The following is a 17446-nucleotide window of genomic DNA, read 5'->3' on the forward strand; positions in this document are numbered from 1 at the left end:
GTTTACTGTAGCCTACTAATATTAAAAAATGGATCGTTTCTCATTTTATCACTAATCATTTTATCCTTGAATTGCCAAAATATCTAATAGAGAAGCTAAAAAGCTGTTGAGAAAAAAATTGGGTCTTTTGTCTAAATGGATCTGGATTGTTTACTAATATTATTAAAAATACTATTTGAATAGTTTTAAAGTCACATCTTCTTGATAAGGTTTAATATTGTTAAATTTTTTTTAAACTTTTTTAAAAAATTTGAGAGACAAGAGAGTAAGCGGAGGGAGGGGCAGGAGAGAGAATCCTGAAGCAGACTCCCTATTGAGCAGGGAGCCCAGCGTGGGGCTCGATCCGAGGACCCTGAGATCATGACCTGAGTGGAAATCAAGAGTGGGCCGCTTAACCAACTGAGCCACCCGGGCACCTCCTATTGTTAAACATTTTTTAAGTCTAGTTTTCTTCATCCATGAAGAAATGCGTCATTTGTGATCTTACTTTCTTTATACAACTGCTGTCATCTTTAAATAGAGAACTGTAAAATCAACCAAATGTTCAAAGTTTTGGTAGGTATATTCTGATGTAACTTGCGTTTACTCTTTTGTATAACCTATATGCTCAGATCTTAGAAGTTTTCATAAGTTTTATGGGAATTCAGAGAAAAGAGAAATGTCTGCATTGGCACTAAAACTTTTTGTTTACATAACTGATTTTTGGTGTTAACATCACTTCCCAAAGGTAACTTTTGAGTAATTTCTTCACAAAAGAATCCTGTTATAAAACTCTTTAAGAATGTGCATTTTGGTTAAATCCAGAAATCCACTGGGAAAGATTCCTCAACCATATGTATTTTTTTTTTTTTAAAGATTTTATTTATTTGACAAAGACACAGCGAGAGAGGGAACACAAGCAGGGGGAATGGGAGAGGGAGAAGCAGGCTTCCCGCCGAGCAGGGGGCCCGATGCAGGGCTCGATCCCAGGACCCTGGGACCATGACCTGAGCCGAAGGCAGACGCTTAACGACTGAACCACCCAGGTGCCCCACATGTATTTTAAATATATATAATTAGAAGGCATTAGAAGGCTAATGTTAATTATCAAACTAATTTCGTCTTATTACTAAGAGCCTTAGATTTTATAAGGCATATTATAACCTTAAAATCTTATTTCTTTAAAGAAACGAAGACCATTATTTGATGTGCATAGAGTTTATTTGGTGTATCTATCAATTTCTACAATAATATAATTGACCAGAAGCAGTTCCCATAATGTGCATCTGCACCCCATGTCTACAGTGATGTATTCAGTATGGTATTTTGCGAGGCTAGAAAAGGAGAGAAAGTCAAGATTTCACAGTATCGGTGAAAACTTTTATCATGAAATAAATTTAATTCATTAGTATTTCATCCATTTTCTACCAGAAAACATCAAAATTACATTGTTAGGTATATTTATTTACAGTGAAAACATGGAAGACTCAACAAAGTATCAGTAAGTTTATCAACAGACCTAAGAACCGCCCCCCCCTTTTTCAGGGTCCCTTCCTTTGAAATGAAACTTGTATAAATAAAACTTTGTATCCTTAAGCACCAGCTTGACAATTTAAAGTTTCCTTTCAGTTTTATAAAATATTCCTGCTTTGAAAGGCAAAGTGAATGTAAAAATGTGAATGTAATTAAACAAATGACTGGCCTGGTTACTTTTTATTGCAACAATCACAATGTTTTACAACTATATTCACTTCTTTGAATGAATCTGCTTATAGGTTTGAAACAAAGTATTTGCCTTTTGTCTTGAAAAATTCCCTCAAAAAAAGTAATCATTTTTGAAACTGTACAACTGTGTTTTTCATTCATAGTGTTTAAATATTGCAGCTTGGTCCTTGGAGATTATATTACACAAAGTCCAGGTTCTTGGATAATTTGTTATACCAAACAATAAAAAAACCCTAAACTACCACAAAATATTACTGATGTTAACAGTCATGTATGTAGAATGTTATCAGTGTACCCAGATTATCCTGTTAATAGGTGCTTAAACTACTAATGTACTATCAGGTTTTAAAACTTAACAGTTAAATTTCCATTAGGTAAAAATGAAAGCTCTAAAAGACCCTTTGAGTTCTGTACTTCAGAAACACTAACACTATTAAGGCATTACTTAATGAACAGACCCTATGGAAAATAACTAGTATGCCTGTTGGAGAGTTAGTCATATTTTAAGGCAGTCAGAAGATTCATTTTTTTTACTTTAAGGCTCTTGCATACTTATATTTTATTCTATGCAGGCATTATTCTATGTAATTTAAATATTCAGTAAGTGGTCAATTATGGAAATCAAAGCCTTTATATAAAACAAATGGACAGTTTTTTAGAACTAGATTATAACACCTCTCCCCTAAGCAACTTTTTTAAAAAGATGATTTCATATATCTCATCCCTTTTGAGAACTTCTTCATTATCAGAAGCTGACATAAAGGAAGAAAATATAACTCAAATGCATTACAGAAATGTCTACTCACACAAACCACATTATATATAGTCCATATTTAAAATAATAGTGCAACAAAAACATTTCCTGATTACTATTCATTAGTTGTATAATATTTTAAACTTAATTTGGCTATATATGGATTCTAAAGTTTACACTGCAAATAAAGCCTAGTATTTAAATAAAAGTTTCAATACTCTATCGATTGTATGTGGTAATGATATATAAAATAGCAAGGCTTTACCTCATTTACTACCCTCAACAATCCAAGTGTTCATTAAGTGAAACCAGCAAAAATGTAGCTAACTTACTGTTTCTTTTGTTCAGTTTTCTGATAACTTCTAAAAGTACAGAAATCCAAATATATTTTAAAATTCAGTATGACATGTTCATAAAATTAATATGACACATGGTCGTGCTAAATTAAAAAAAAGCAAAGGGAAAAATCTCTTTAGGCTCAGAAACAGCTTTTGTATATTTTCATTGTATTTATAAAATTCATAATCATTGAAAATAATCACCTTAATTTCAGTAATAGAATTTTGCAATGCAACTCCTCTAGTTTGTCTCTACCAATTTCTAATATAATTTGATACTTTCATGGTTTAGGAAAATGTGTTATTTATTATAATTTTATTCAAACAGTATGCTTAACTACATGAAAAAATATTGCCATAGAATTTTAAAATTAACTTCATAATTTTTTAAAAGCAAATAAAAAACTTATCAATTAAAAAAATGTTAAATGTGAATACAAGTTATTTACAAGATCCTGTACACCACAAATGATGTATATATAAACTCAGTGAAGTACTTAGTAGATGAAAGATTTGAAAGTGGTTTTTATATGGAAATATGAGCATGATGTGCTATTTTCTGAGTATTCAGTTAATTATTTTTCTAAGAGTGCTTTTTCTAAGAGCAAAGTAGATCTAGAATTGCAAACAAAGGCTGAATAATCTTACTTAAGGGCCACAAAATTTTTGCAACCATCTAACGTAAAAAGTATACAATGTAATTTGATTTGGGGAGAAAATATATTAATCCAATTATTGTTCCAAGAGACCTGCCCATTATTAGTTTGAAAAAATATGATCTTAAATCTGTATGGAACAAATGGAAAGCTGCAAAGAAATTCATCCCAACCCTAAATATGGGTGATTTTCCTGTCATTCATTTTATTACTGAGGTAAGAGCAGGACTAGAAACAGAAGACAAAAATGTCAGAATAAAGTAATTTTAAGGAAAAAAAAATGTATAATCTTCCAACAAATAAGTTTAGGAAGCAGATAATAGGGAAATGCTAAATAAAATCTGTACAGTAAATATAACTAAATTCATACCTTTTTTTCTAATTCTTCCTTGTGCATGTATTATATTGAGGCTATGGAGCATCTCTCTAAAGGGGACATTGCCTTAACAAATCACCCCAAACTTGTGGCATAGAAGACTAGAATTTTTCATTTTTGATAACTTACTCTAAGGGCACCACTTTTCAAAAAAGTTTTATTTGTGGGTATGTAACCTTTAGGTTAAATTAGGCTAAGTCCAGTAAGTGATCACAATGATTTCCTTTCACTTATTGTTTAGATGTGCTTTTGAAATGTTTTTCACTTAACTGTCAGATCCTCCAATTTATTCGGAATTTTGCTTTAAATTTCCAAAATTTTGTATTATTTTTGCAAAATCTCTGAAAATGAGGGCAAAATCCTCATAAAATGTTATACTATCATTTGTAGATTTATCTGTTATTTTAAAAGGTTAATCAAATGTTTATTAATAGTGTTCTTCATTTAGAGTGTAAGTTTTTCTAGGTCTATCCAAGTGGATCTTAAGACTTGGAATATGTTACTTTCTCTTGATCAGACAATAGTGACTTCTTAGTAATACTCACCTTCACTGTGAACATTTATCTTCCACATTTTCCCACTCAGAACAGGAATGTTTTAACAAATTACTGAGCCTATTGAACGGTTTTTTGAAAACATTTTATCATTTGAAATATGTATCTCCTATTAAGAATGTTTTTAATTTAAAAAAGTTCTAATTTGTATTGCAAGCCCTCCTCCTAATTTAAACTTTTATACAGATATTAAATCATTGATTCTTCTAAGATCTCAGCATCAAGATAGGTCACATTTCAAAGGTAACAAAATTGAAGGTTAAACTGGTTGTCTACAGTCACATAGTAAGATAAAGCAAGAGGTTCCAGAGGGGTAACACTAAATTCCATTCACTAGCATCTTCCTCACTCATGTTCCCATTAAACAGTAACTAAACTAAATAATATGTAACAGTGTTAATAAATGGCATTTTCAAGAAATTTCAACTAATAAGGAAGGGTATGAGTATAACATTAGTTTTGTTTCACTAATTATAACTATATCCTGAAAATATTTACATATTTTCTAAGAAATAAAGTTTTTCTTAGAATTGTTTTTAAAGCAACATTTCCCTAAATATTAATGTAGCAATAATCCTAAAAGTAATTCAGAAAATAAAACTTCTTCATCACTTGAGTAAATTTTATTCATAATGAGGTAAAGTTTTAAAATTTTTTCTATAGGGTTATGTTATATATAGCAACACAGGTTGTTAAGACATTAATTGTAATTGAGGATTACTATGAACTACAAAAGTATACATGTTCACAATCTGTTTTTCTACCCCTAAAGCAATCATGTAGATTATTTCCTAATACCTAAAAAGATAAAAGTCTTGAATAATTTTATTTTACCTCCTACTCTTGTGAGTCATGTCTTCCCATTCTGTGGGGAGATGAATTCTGGAATGGGAATGAAGAGTCCAAGATTGCTAGATCTAGTACTCCAAAGCCATACTCTTTTAGACCTTGGATCCCTAACCTACACTTAAAAATCATCTTTTAAATTTCAGATTTTTTTCTTCTTTAAATTTTACCCTAATCCATTTAATTAGATGTACCTAAATACTTCAAAAAGGTCACATCTAATCTTCTCTGACGGATTGATTAGCTTGTGAACATCTAAAAGCACTATAAGAATAGTACATAAGTGAAGGAAATAAACTTTTATGCTATATTCCAGTTAACATTTCTATTAGGAATAAAAAGTTAGATCATGTTATAATTTTTAATTTAAGAAGATCTTGAGTTTACTTAGAAACTTCAAAAACTATTATATAATTTTACTAGGCTCTTTAAACTTTAAGTTCAATCTGAACATATTTTAATGTTATCAAAAGTAGCTAACACCTTACATCCAATGTTTGACAGAGTGTCAAAAAACAATGACATCAGAAGCAATGTATGGGGGTGGTAGTATGCACACACTACTTTGTTGACAAAAAAATCTCAGGTAAATCACAATGTTTACAAATTGCTACCAGTTGCCTTGAAGGAATGACTCATAGCAGAGCCAGCATTAATGTCAAATAAGGTTGAAAGGGACATTTTCTTGTCACTTCCAGAGCCCAAATTTCTCATGAAACAAAATATCTTCACAAATTCTAACGCTACTGAAGTCCCCTTTGCCCTCAAAACAAAACCTCTAACTCCTAACCACAGAAGGCTATAATTTACATTTACTAGTTTGACTTTTCACATGACAGTGAGAAGGGCTTTATAAATCCTCAGTAAATCATTAATTATGAAAAGAATACATAAAAATTGAAATTTTATGTTATCTTAAATAACCATGATATAATTATGAGCAAAAATATTGGCATTTCAATAGGTTAAGCCTCCCCAGAAAGAAGGGACATTTGCTCAAGAAAATAATGCACTTTAGTGTAATGAAAAGGAAGTTTAATTATACATAACAAGTAAAATAGAAAAAAAATTTTCTTACAGACTGGTTAGTGGTAATGTTACTCAAAAGTTGCCTTTCAAACGTGAAAGACTTAGCTTGCTTTATTATTATTATTTTTTTACACTATCAAAAAAGAATGTCTTGCCACAAATGAATAATGGACAGAGATATGTCATTGACATGTTTACAATTAGGAAATATCTAAAACCCACTGACAATTGACTAAAAAAATAGTTAAAGGTAATTAGAATATTTATTTTCAAGTAATGAAAAAGCTAAGCTGGTTACAGTTGAGATTTTAATTGTCACTTTCAGATTTATGAGTGGGGGAATTAAATGCTTAAAACAGTTTGTTGTTTTCATTTGGTAGGACTATGAAAAAAAGAAAAAGTGTGGCTACACCTGGCTTGTTGTTATATTTCAGCACAAACTGTCAAGTCATGCCCCCACTCACAGCAATAAAATGCACAAAAACAAAATGCAAACCAAACAGACTTCCTCAGTTGACACAAACTTTAGTGTCTTTTCTCAGGGGTTTTTCCACTATTTTTCTGGTTAATGTAACAATCCTACAAGTGTAAATAAAATATCAAAGCATCTTTTTCACCGAGTAAGAAAGCTGCTAGTTATGTGATCTTAGAAAACTTCAAAGAATTTGTAAAACTTGTTCATTATTTAATCAAATGTCTTTTTTTTTTTTTTAAACTGCTTGGTATAAAAATTTACACATGAATTTCATATTCCATCACAGTTACATGGTCCAGTGCATTTCAGAGTATTTGGACATTATCATAGCTGTCCTTTCCCAATGCAAACATTTAAGAAAACTTTAAGCACTTTTCAAACAAGTGACATGATAAGGAACTACTTACTTTTGGCTCTCACTTCTTTTACGTACAAATGTGATTATTCACCACAGCAAAACTGTTTGACTATTTTACAGTGTCTATCAACAAGAAGTTCTCTGTTAGATAGAGGGAGCTACAGTGTATTTTGAAGCTATTTCCCAAGAGCTAGTTTAGTAGACAGAAAGAACTTTGGGCTCATCTTTTTTTTTTGGTAAGGTAAATTTTCCATTATGCACATACTATACTATCATCTTATCATCTTTCATTGGATTAAGATTAGCTGGGAAGTAGCTACATATTTTTAGTGAGATCACTGATGGCAACGGACCTCTTAGATCATGCTGGTGCTTATGGTTAAATCACATCTAATGTGAAATTTCGAATTACATCCAGAGCTCCAGTGTCAAAGCCACACATATCCAACATGCCTCTATCATCTGGGTCTGCAATGGTAAAACCATTTGACGTCATTCCACAAACAATCAATTTAGCTGGAATGTCCATTTTCTGTAGGAAAAGATCAAAATACATATTTAAAAAATTTATGTAAGCAAAAGCAAATAACCTCCAAAATTAAAACACTTCAAATTCTATCACAACTTTTCATTTCAAAGTCATTATTTTTTTCTCTCCATAAAATTTGTTAATCTTTCTTTTTTTTTTTTTTTTTTTTTTTTAAAGATTTTTATTTATTTGAGAGAGAGAGAACACATGAGAGGGGACAGGGTCAGAGGGCGAAGCAGACTCCCTGCTGAGCAGGGAGCTCGATGCGGGACTCAATCCAGGGACTCCAGGATCATGACCTGAGCCGAAGGCAGTCGCTTAACCAACTGAGCCACCCAGGCGCCCAAAATTTGTTAATCTTTCAGGGTCAGACTCTGTGATCTTCAGAACAGAAAATAAAATTGTGTAAACAGCCTGCCTGAAATTCCCACTTCTCTGTTCCATGGGCCATAGAATGCATTCTTTTTTTTTTAAAGATTTTATTTATTTATTTGACAGAGACATAGCGAGAGAGGGAATACAAGCAGGGGGAATGGGAGATGGAGAAGCAGGCTTCCTGGCAAGCAGGGAGCCTGATGTGGGGCTCGATCCCAGGACCCTGGGATCACGACCTGAGCCGACGGCAGATGCTTAACGACTGAGCCACCCAGGCGCCCCTATAGAGTGCATTCTTATGCAGCCTAGAGACTTTCTACTTATGAAACCTGTCAGGACATTTGGGGGCATCAAGTATTTTTACCAATATATGACACACTGGGGCAGTGTGTGTGGGTATATATAAAGAAGTATTTCCCTGCGATTCTCAACTTTTGGTCTATGTTTTTGTTATATGTGATATATACATGTCACATGTAAGAACTTGTTCTCTACAGCTATGACTTTAGGTTAAAATAATTGAATTTTGGAGAAAACCCAATAACCACTGAGTATACAATATGCCAGATACCATAATGAACTCTTTAAGTAACTTATCTAATGTAATTGTTATAACTCTAAAAGGTTGGTACTATTAAATACTATGACATGTATCAGTTAAATCATTTGCATAGGTCCACAGTTAGTAAAAGAGAAAGACCCAGGACTCAGAACCCAGGTTGCCTTGACTACAATTTCTATTCTCTCCCTTTTTCTCAAACTTAACATACATTAGAATCCCCAGGAGGGTTTGTTAAAACATAATCCCACTCTCCAGTTTTTATTTAGCAGGTCTCCCATGGGGTCCAGGAATTTGCAATTCTAATAAGGTCCCAGGCTAAGGCTGCTGATAGGAAAACCCCAATCTGAGAACCAGAACCCCTCAAGTCCTAGTTCTCAACATACTAGCCACAATTCAAGTGCTTGATAGCCATACGTGACTCGTGGTTACCACACTGGATACTGTAGATACCGAACATTTCCATGATTTCAGAGAGAGCACTGATTAGAACACAGAAGTAGCCATAAAACTTAAAACAGACGATAGCTTTGCTTTAACTTTATGTAGTGCTTTAACAAAATTAATAAATGATACTTTAATTTTTCAAGGAGCACAATGAATTATTAAAAATTCAGAGTTAAGGAAAATATTTTTATTATTGCCAAAAACAGTTTGCAGAGGATATTTTAGTAATGTATAGAATTGGGACTAGTTGAAATAAACCATGTAATTATAGCCAATATTTTTTATTTCAAGTACTGTTGAACTGGTGTTGTATCCCTATACAAAGGTACAGAACTATCTTCAGTATTTTTTGGAAAAACATAGTGGATATTTGAGAACTGAGTCTTATTTGGGGTGAGAAAGAATATTAGAATTTTACCTTTCGATACTCCCTGAGAGCAAAAGCAGGATGAACACTTCCAGCAAAAGTCTCATTATCAGTGAAGACAATGAAGACATCAGCAGCTGTGTTTGTCTTTTGAGCCCAGATCATTGGAAGAGAGCAATCAGTTCCACCTGCTGGGATCTAACTCAGAACAAAAACATGGATAAGAATAAAAGTGTCCTAGTTTCCATACTGAGATGTCTGAAATAATTAAATACTTAAAAATACTATTTCTTACATTATCATTTTGCTTACAGCTAATACACAGACGTTCTCAAAGCATGTGTATATATTTATTATTTTGTGCTCATGGGAAAATTGAGATAAAACTATTTGTTCTCATAAACTTATTAATATCAGGCATAACATCAAAATAAGATTATTATACAACACTTTAAGTAAACTTAATAAAACAGTTCCTTACCTGACTCATAGTCATTAAAACCTGTTGTAATGTCATATCTGCAGTCACTGGACATGGTACCATTTCATCTGAAAAAGCAACTACATAAGAATCTTTTTCTGTTCGTGTGACAACCTGAAAAATTCAAAGATGGTAATTTTCAGCAGATTTCGGTGAAATAAATACAGTACCTTGAAGTTCATAAAACTTCATCTTTAGAAAATATTTAATTTGGGACGCCTGGGTGGCTCAGTTGGTTAAGCGTCTGCCTTCGGCTCAGGTCATGATCCTGGGGTCCTGGGATGGAGCCCCGCATCGGGCTCCCTGCTCAGTGGGGGGTCTTTTTCTCCCTCTCCCTCTGCCCCTCCATCCTACTCCGTGCTCTCTCTCTCAAATAAAATCTTTAAAAGAAAAGATATTTATTTTATTTCTAAACTTATTTTGTTTTAGAACTACACAGTAACAGTATAGCTTTCAAAGTACTTTCACAAACTGTTACAAAGCAATTGGTTCTCATAACTATCCTTTGAAGCAAATAGAGTATATGTTCTTCTCATTTTATTAAATAAAGAATACAGCCACAGAAGAGAAGTGACAGAGTCAGGCTAAAACCAAAGTCTGTTATTCTTAGTTCCTGGTATTTTAACTTCTATATTTATTAATAATTTCTCTAAGCATTATCTACTTTCTCAACAATACATTAATATTTAATATTTGGTAAAATTAAGATTTCTATTGTTCCTTAGACATGCTTTATAAATATTACCTACAATACTGTATACTTAAAACTTGTTTTTTCTTGAGAGAAAGAGAGCGAGCGAGAAAAAGCGCGCACATCAGTGGGGAGGGGCAGAGGGAAAGCGACAATCTTAAGCAGGCCCCATGCCCAGTGTGGAGCCCGATGCAGGCTCAAACTCACAACCCTGAGATTGTGACCTGACTGAGCCACCCAGGCTTAAAACTTTGCTTATGAAGCAAAATGACAAAAACAAGTGAAAACATAATCCTTGATCATATCTAACTTTATAGTTTTGCCCCCCATTAAACATTTTTTAGGGCGGCAAAAATTCTAAATTGTCTTAGTGTTCTCACCATGCACATTGCTGCAGCAACTGTGCTAGCATTGAGTACACTACCCAAAACTCTCTGGTTCATAGAAGCACTGACATCAATAGCCAGCAAGAAACGCTTTCCAGTTGGCTCCACTGTCTAAAAAAATAAAACAAAACAAAACAATCATTAAAAGCAATCATAGAAATTACAATTAGATTCCTAAAAATCATATTTACTCATCTTTCACTTGAGAGACTTCTAAGATAAAAGACGTGATTTTTGATTTACCAATTAATTGACAAGTACTTGAAAATGCTTAGCTTTTACTAGAGGGGAAAAACAAAGAAAATAAGATAGCCTACTTAGTAATTTTATTTAAAGAAGTTACCATATTCCTGTGTTTTCTTTTTTAGAAATCATTCCTCATAAAGTAAACTGAGAATTTCTAGCAAAATTTTTTTGTGGTAAAATATAAATAACATAAATTGCTTTTAAATCATTTTTAAGGGTACAATTCCATGGCATTAAGTACATTTACAATGGTATGTAACCACCACTATCTATTTCCAGAACCTTTTCATCATCCCAAATAGAAACTCTGTAACCATTAATAACTCCCCATTCCCACCCCCCTTTAGCCCCTTGCAACTTCTGTTTTACTTCTTTTTTATGAATTTGCCTATTCCGGATACCTCATATAAATGGAATCATATAATACCTGTCCTTTAGTATCTGGCTTATTTCACTTAGCATAATGTTTTCAAGGTTCACGTTGTAGCATGTTTCAAAATCCATTCCTTTGTAAGTGAATACTCCACTGTATGTATATACTGTATTTTGTTTATCCATTCATCTCTTGATGAACACTTGGGCTGTTTCTACCTTTTAGCTATTGTGAATAGTGTTCCTATTATCATTCATTTACAGGTACATTTGATTCTCTGTTTTCAATTCTTTTGGGTATATACATAGGTGGTGGAAATGCTGGATGGCATGGTAATGCTATGTTTAACTTTCTGAGGAACAACCAAACTGTTTCCACAGGCCTGTACCAGTTTACATTCCCACCAGCAATGTACTAGGGTTGCAATTTCTCCTATCCTCCCAAAGGCTTGTTATTTCTGCTTTTTTGATAAGAACCAATGATTTGCATTTCCCTGATGACTAATGATGTTGAACATCTTTTCACGTGCTAATTGGCCAGTTGGATACCTTCTTTGGAGAAATATCTTGTTCAACTACTTTCCCCATTTTTGAATTGGCTTTTTGTATTTTTACTGTGGAGCTGTAGCACTTTATATATATTCTAAACATTAAAAAGCTATCAAATACATGATCTACAAATATTTTCTCCTATTCTGTAGGTTATCTTTTCACTCTCTTGATAGTGTCCTTTGATGCACAAAAGGTTTATTAAATTTTGATGAAGTCCAATTCATTTACTTTTCCTTTTATTGCCTGTGCTTTGGTGACATATGTAAGAATCTACTGCCATATCTAATGTCATGAAACTTTCCCTCTTGTTTTCTTCTAAGAATTTTATAGTTTCAGCTCTTAAATATAGGTCACTGGTCCACTTTAATTTTTGTATGTGGTGTAATTTAAAGAGGCAAGTTTGTTCTTTTGCATGTGGTTATCCAGTTTCTCCAGCACCATTTTTTGAAGACCAGCTTTTCCTGCATTAGCCTGTTCTGACACTCTTGTCAAAAATCAATTGATCACACGTGTGAGAGTTCATTTCTAGCCTCTGCATTCTATTCCATTGGTCCATGTATTTGCCTTGATGCCAGTACCACATGGTTGTGATTACTGTAGCTTTATACTAAGTTTTGAAACCTGTAAGTTTGGAAGTATGAGTAGTCCAACTTGGTTCTTTTTCAAGATTGGTTTTGTTATTTGAGGGTCCCTTTAAAGTCCACATAAATTTTACAGTGGGTTCTATTTCTGCAAAACAAGCCAGAGGAATTGCACTGAATGTGTAGATTGTTTTGGGTAGTACTGTCATCTTAACAAGTCTTCCAAACCATGTCTTTCCCCCCATTTATTTATGTCTTTTTAAACTTCTTGCAACAATGTTTTATAGTTTTCGGTTTACGAATCTTGCACCTTCATAGTTTATTCCTACGTCTTGTATTTATTTTTTGATACTACTGTAAGTGGAAATGTTTTCTTAAGGCTAATCAAAGGTTAAGGCCTTTGGATTGTTCATTGCTAGTATATAGAAATACTAATGATTTTAGTATTTTAGAAAAACCTATTGGTTTTATATCCTGCAACTCTGCTGGATTTGTTTGTTGGCTCTAAGCTCTCTGTGAATTCTGTAGGCTTTTCTCCTAATAAGATCATGTCATCTGAGAACAGAGATAATTTTTCGTCCTTTCCAATCTGGATGCCTTTTATTTATTTTTTCTTGCCTAACTGCTAGAACTTCCAGTACTTTGTAGAACTGAAGTGGAAAAAAGTTGGCATTTTTGTCTTGTTCTCTAGATTTAGGGGAAAAGATTTCAATCTTTCACCATTGAGTATAACGACAGCTGTGGGTTTTTTATATATGTTCTTTATCATGTTGAGGAAGTTCATTTCTATTCCTAGTTTATTGTTTTTTTAAATCATGAAATGGTACTGAATTTTGTCAAATGCTTTTTCTGCACTGAGATCCCGTGACTGTCCTTTCATTCTATTAATGTGATGTATTACATTGATTTTTGTATATTGAAGATAAATTTCATTTGTATAATCCCTTTAATTTGCTGAATTTAGTTACTACTATTTTGCGGAATAACAAGAACATTTTAAAACCAAAAACTAACTTATAGCTCTGATGTAGGATTTTCAGTCCTAAAAAAAAAAAAATCACTTCCCACGAAGACAGAGGAGATCCACTACTGATTAATAGAATGACAGAGGACCAAGTCAAAGGACTCTACAGGAATAAAAAATTTTAAATTTGGTATTTTAAAACTTAACAAAATGATTTTATGATTGGGTATTGTCCACAGGTAAGGAGAAATTCTTTACTCATAAACTTAACCATGTTAATTATATATCCACATTTACACGAACTATGGAAAAACAAATGAGTATCTAATAAAAAATGGTTAAACTATTAGTATCATCTTTAAAATGTGTTTTTATAAAATATATCAAGTCCCAACTGGGTCATTTGTTATAAAACAAAAGTCAACCATTACCTTAAATGTTTTATAAAAAGCGGCATCCAAAGCTTTCAAAATTTCCTCATCAGGGCGCCACTTTAGTTTTCCTCTGAGACCATGACCTGTTTTATAAGTTTCTGATGCAATTAAAACATGAAATGGATGTATACGAGCCTAGAAACAAGACAGAAACAGAAAGTAAATGCAAAATTCAAATGAAAGATAGTCATTATGTGTCTTAGGTTTTGTTACTGTAGCTAATAAATATATTTCATAGAGAAAAAACAAAAACGAGGACATAGACTTCATAGTTAAATGAAATCTGGTATGATAAAAGTATCCAAGTCTCAGAACACCCGAAACTGCACTGGCTACATTTCCAAAATTTAGGAGGTGACTTTTTCAATTAGTAGTAGCTAACAAAGGTAATGCTTACCTTTTTCTTTTCTTTTTTTTAAGATTTTATTTATTTATTTGAGAGAGAGAGAGAGAGCGCGCGCATGCACACACACACAAGCGGGGGGAGGGGCAGAGGGAGAGGGAGAAGTAGGTCCCTGCTGAGCAGGGGGATCTGAGGACCCCGGGATCATGACCTGAGCCAAAGGCAGATGTTCAACCGAGCCACCCAATGCTTACCTTTTTTAACAGTTTTTCATTACACAGTTTTTCACATACTAAAGATACTTCTGAATTTCCTGGTTCAAGCACCGAATTAGCAGTCATCTTTCCTAGATTCCTTAGTAATGCGGTAAGAGGCATTTCTTGTAACAAAGCCTTCCATACCTATTAAAGTAAAACACGTAGAAATATAAGAAATTAAGGGCAAATGAATCAGTATAATAGCGGTATCAATAATATCACTAACATATTCTTTAAGGCTTTCTTTTGGGGTTCTAAGTATTTCCTAAATAAAAAGATTTACACATTGGTTAAAGGCTTATCAAATTAACTTGCTCTTTACTAGAGTAAGAAAGTAAAGCCTGTATTATGAAGGAACTGCACAGAAGAATTTTATTTATTTTTAATTAGCAAGGCAAATTAACCAGCCTTTATGAAGCAGAAATAACACTTAACTGAATGCCAACTACATCTGGACATTGTATTAAGTATTTTAAATAAATATTAATTTCAAGATATTAATTTACATTTTTGTTAAAAAGAACTGATGTTACCCATCTTATAAATTACATCTTAAATTTTATACCTATCACATCATAAATTTTAATACATAATACAAACCACAAATTACTCACATGTTTAATCACATGCTATACTTACCTCTTTAGACTTTAAATGATTTGTTAGAAGATGTTCCCTAACTAATCTATGCTCTTCTATTAGATGAATGACTTCCAGTTCGTCTTTTGTGCGTTTCACTTTCTCTACAGCCTCCAGATACTTTAATAATTTTTCAGTCTCCACAGAAAGTGCTTTTTCTTTATACAATTCATGGACTTCTTTCCAGCCCTTTGTAATATATTTGGTCACAATAGCAAGTCCTTTAAGAAAATAAAGAATTGAAATGGCATGAGAATTTCTGGGTGAAAAACAGAACATGTTTACTGAGAATGAAATAACTAGATACAGAGGAGCTAAACTCTTTACACTGTGAGGCTGCTTTCTATGATATAACAAAGACATTTAAACCAATGGAGTCAAATGATTTTGTTTATTCTATCATAATCGTTTTAATATGAGGCTCTGGAAAAAAATCTCCTATATTCTAAGTCATTTTATTATAGAGTTTTTTTCTTTCTTGAGACACCAGCATTAGAAACTTTGGTAGACAATACCTATCTCAGGTCTACAATCTCAGAACAATTCACAAAGTACGGATCTGTCTCAATTATTCTCCTATTCACTTGTCCCTTTCTGCTACTAAATAAATAAGCATTTACAAGTAGCAGAGATAAGTGGAAGTGGACAGGTAGGTAAGTAATTTGTAATTTTTTTTTTAATTAAATGAGGCCAAATTAAAGGAAAACAAGGTGTTCATTTCTTTTGTAATTTCTTTTAATAGTGGAAAGAACTTTGGATTGGGATGCTGAGGAAGCTTGGGTTCTAAGCCTACATTTTGTCAATAAATGGCTGTGTGACCAATTTGGGCCTTAGCTCTCACTTCTGTAAAATGGGGAAGGGGATGTTTGAGTTATCAGACTCAAAAAGGCCTATGGGGTAAATGTTGGTAAAATAAATAAATGGCACAGGTCATGTAATAGACAGTGGTTAAGATGATGGAACAAACTAAAGAGAGTACAACCTACTAATGTTTTAGTGAAGTTTTGGCTTAGTGCTACCAAATAAAGTATTTTCAAGCTAGAATACGTATTTTTATGTGATGTCTTCTGATTTTTTTAAAGTGATGTTAGCAAAGAATTCATTTTTTCCCTAAAATACTGTGCAGGCCAAATAAAATCCATCCTTAAGGCAGACTGAGACTATGTGTTATCTCTGGACTCTAAATAATTTGATCAAAAGTCAATACTAATATGTAGGGACTTCTAAAGTATTGTGACTCTTGTTATCCAGTTTTTAGTAACAAAATTTTATATTGTCTTAAATTACTAAATGTTTCGTATGTGAGCATGTCTTCTCTATTTTGTCTTTCCAACTAAAATATAACTTCCTTAAAGGCAGGCTTATTATTATTTTTATCTTACTCAAGTTTATGTTGGCCACACAGTAAGTATACAATAAATACCTGATTAATTAAATTATATTTTGACGTGTTTCATCTGTTTCAAATACACATTTCAGTTAAAGTATTACAATATTACTTATTCTGGAAGCTTAGAGTTTCTTTCCAAATTCTTTTCACTCTAAGAAGCATAGGGATCTCTTACGCCTGAACATATTGCTATTACTAAAAGATTTTAAGTATGAGTTCTGCCCTCAAAAAATTTAGAATTAAAGAATACTCTCTGTGGGAGCAAGTTTAGGGAACATCCACTAATTCCTCATTTTATAGAACAAGAATTCAAAACCCAGAATAACTATCTGCACAAATTCAGAAACTAGTTTTTCCAATTAGAACTAGCACTTAGGTACACACTACCATGTAGTGTCTCAACAGACAAAGCTGGATCCCTACATTCTTCTTATACTGAATTAAAGATTTAAAAGTAAAAAATTAAAGCATGAATACATTAGAGAAAAAAAAACAGGTAAATATTTTTATGACTTTAGGTTGGAAAAGGCCATTCTAAACCCAACACAAAACAAAAATCTATGAAGAAAAACAGTCAAGTTTCATTACATTAAAATTCCACACCTCAATATGCCAGAAACCCCCATCAAAAAAAATTGAAAGACAAAGAAAAAAAGGGGGGGAATGTGCATCATATGTATATAATATGAAGTTATAAATTCCTATGTGTCCCAAGTTCTTAGAACAGTGCCCATCCATTTGGT

The 17446-nt window shown here is 32.7% G+C and overlaps 2 protein-coding genes across 2 annotated transcripts in view; one reads left to right on the plus strand and one right to left on the minus strand.

Moving 5' to 3' along the window:
• UCHL5 (ubiquitin C-terminal hydrolase L5) overlaps positions 1 to 17446 on the plus strand; it is an 82662-nt gene that overhangs the window by 10264 nt on the left and 54952 nt on the right. The gene's annotated exons all lie outside the window — the stretch shown is intronic.
• The window catches only part of RO60 (Ro60, Y RNA binding protein), a 28268-nt gene continuing 12000 nt past the window's right edge, over positions 1179 to 17446 (minus strand). Inside the window, exons 3-9 of the mRNA XM_036084169.2 lie at positions 15314 to 15534; positions 14672 to 14818; positions 14072 to 14209; positions 10920 to 11036; positions 9849 to 9962; positions 9419 to 9565; positions 1179 to 7622 (exon numbers count right to left, since the gene is read on the minus strand). Of these exons, the coding sequence (XP_035940062.2) occupies positions 7470 to 7622; positions 9419 to 9565; positions 9849 to 9962; positions 10920 to 11036; positions 14072 to 14209; positions 14672 to 14818; positions 15314 to 15534 (1037 nt within the window). The 3' untranslated portion in view covers positions 1179 to 7469. The remainder of the gene's footprint in view (positions 7623 to 9418; positions 9566 to 9848; positions 9963 to 10919; positions 11037 to 14071; positions 14210 to 14671; positions 14819 to 15313; positions 15535 to 17446) is intronic.

This window comes from Halichoerus grypus, chromosome 7 (assembly GCF_964656455.1).
Source record: "Halichoerus grypus chromosome 7, mHalGry1.hap1.1, whole genome shotgun sequence".
Classification (NCBI taxonomy): domain Eukaryota; kingdom Metazoa; phylum Chordata; class Mammalia; order Carnivora; family Phocidae; genus Halichoerus; species Halichoerus grypus.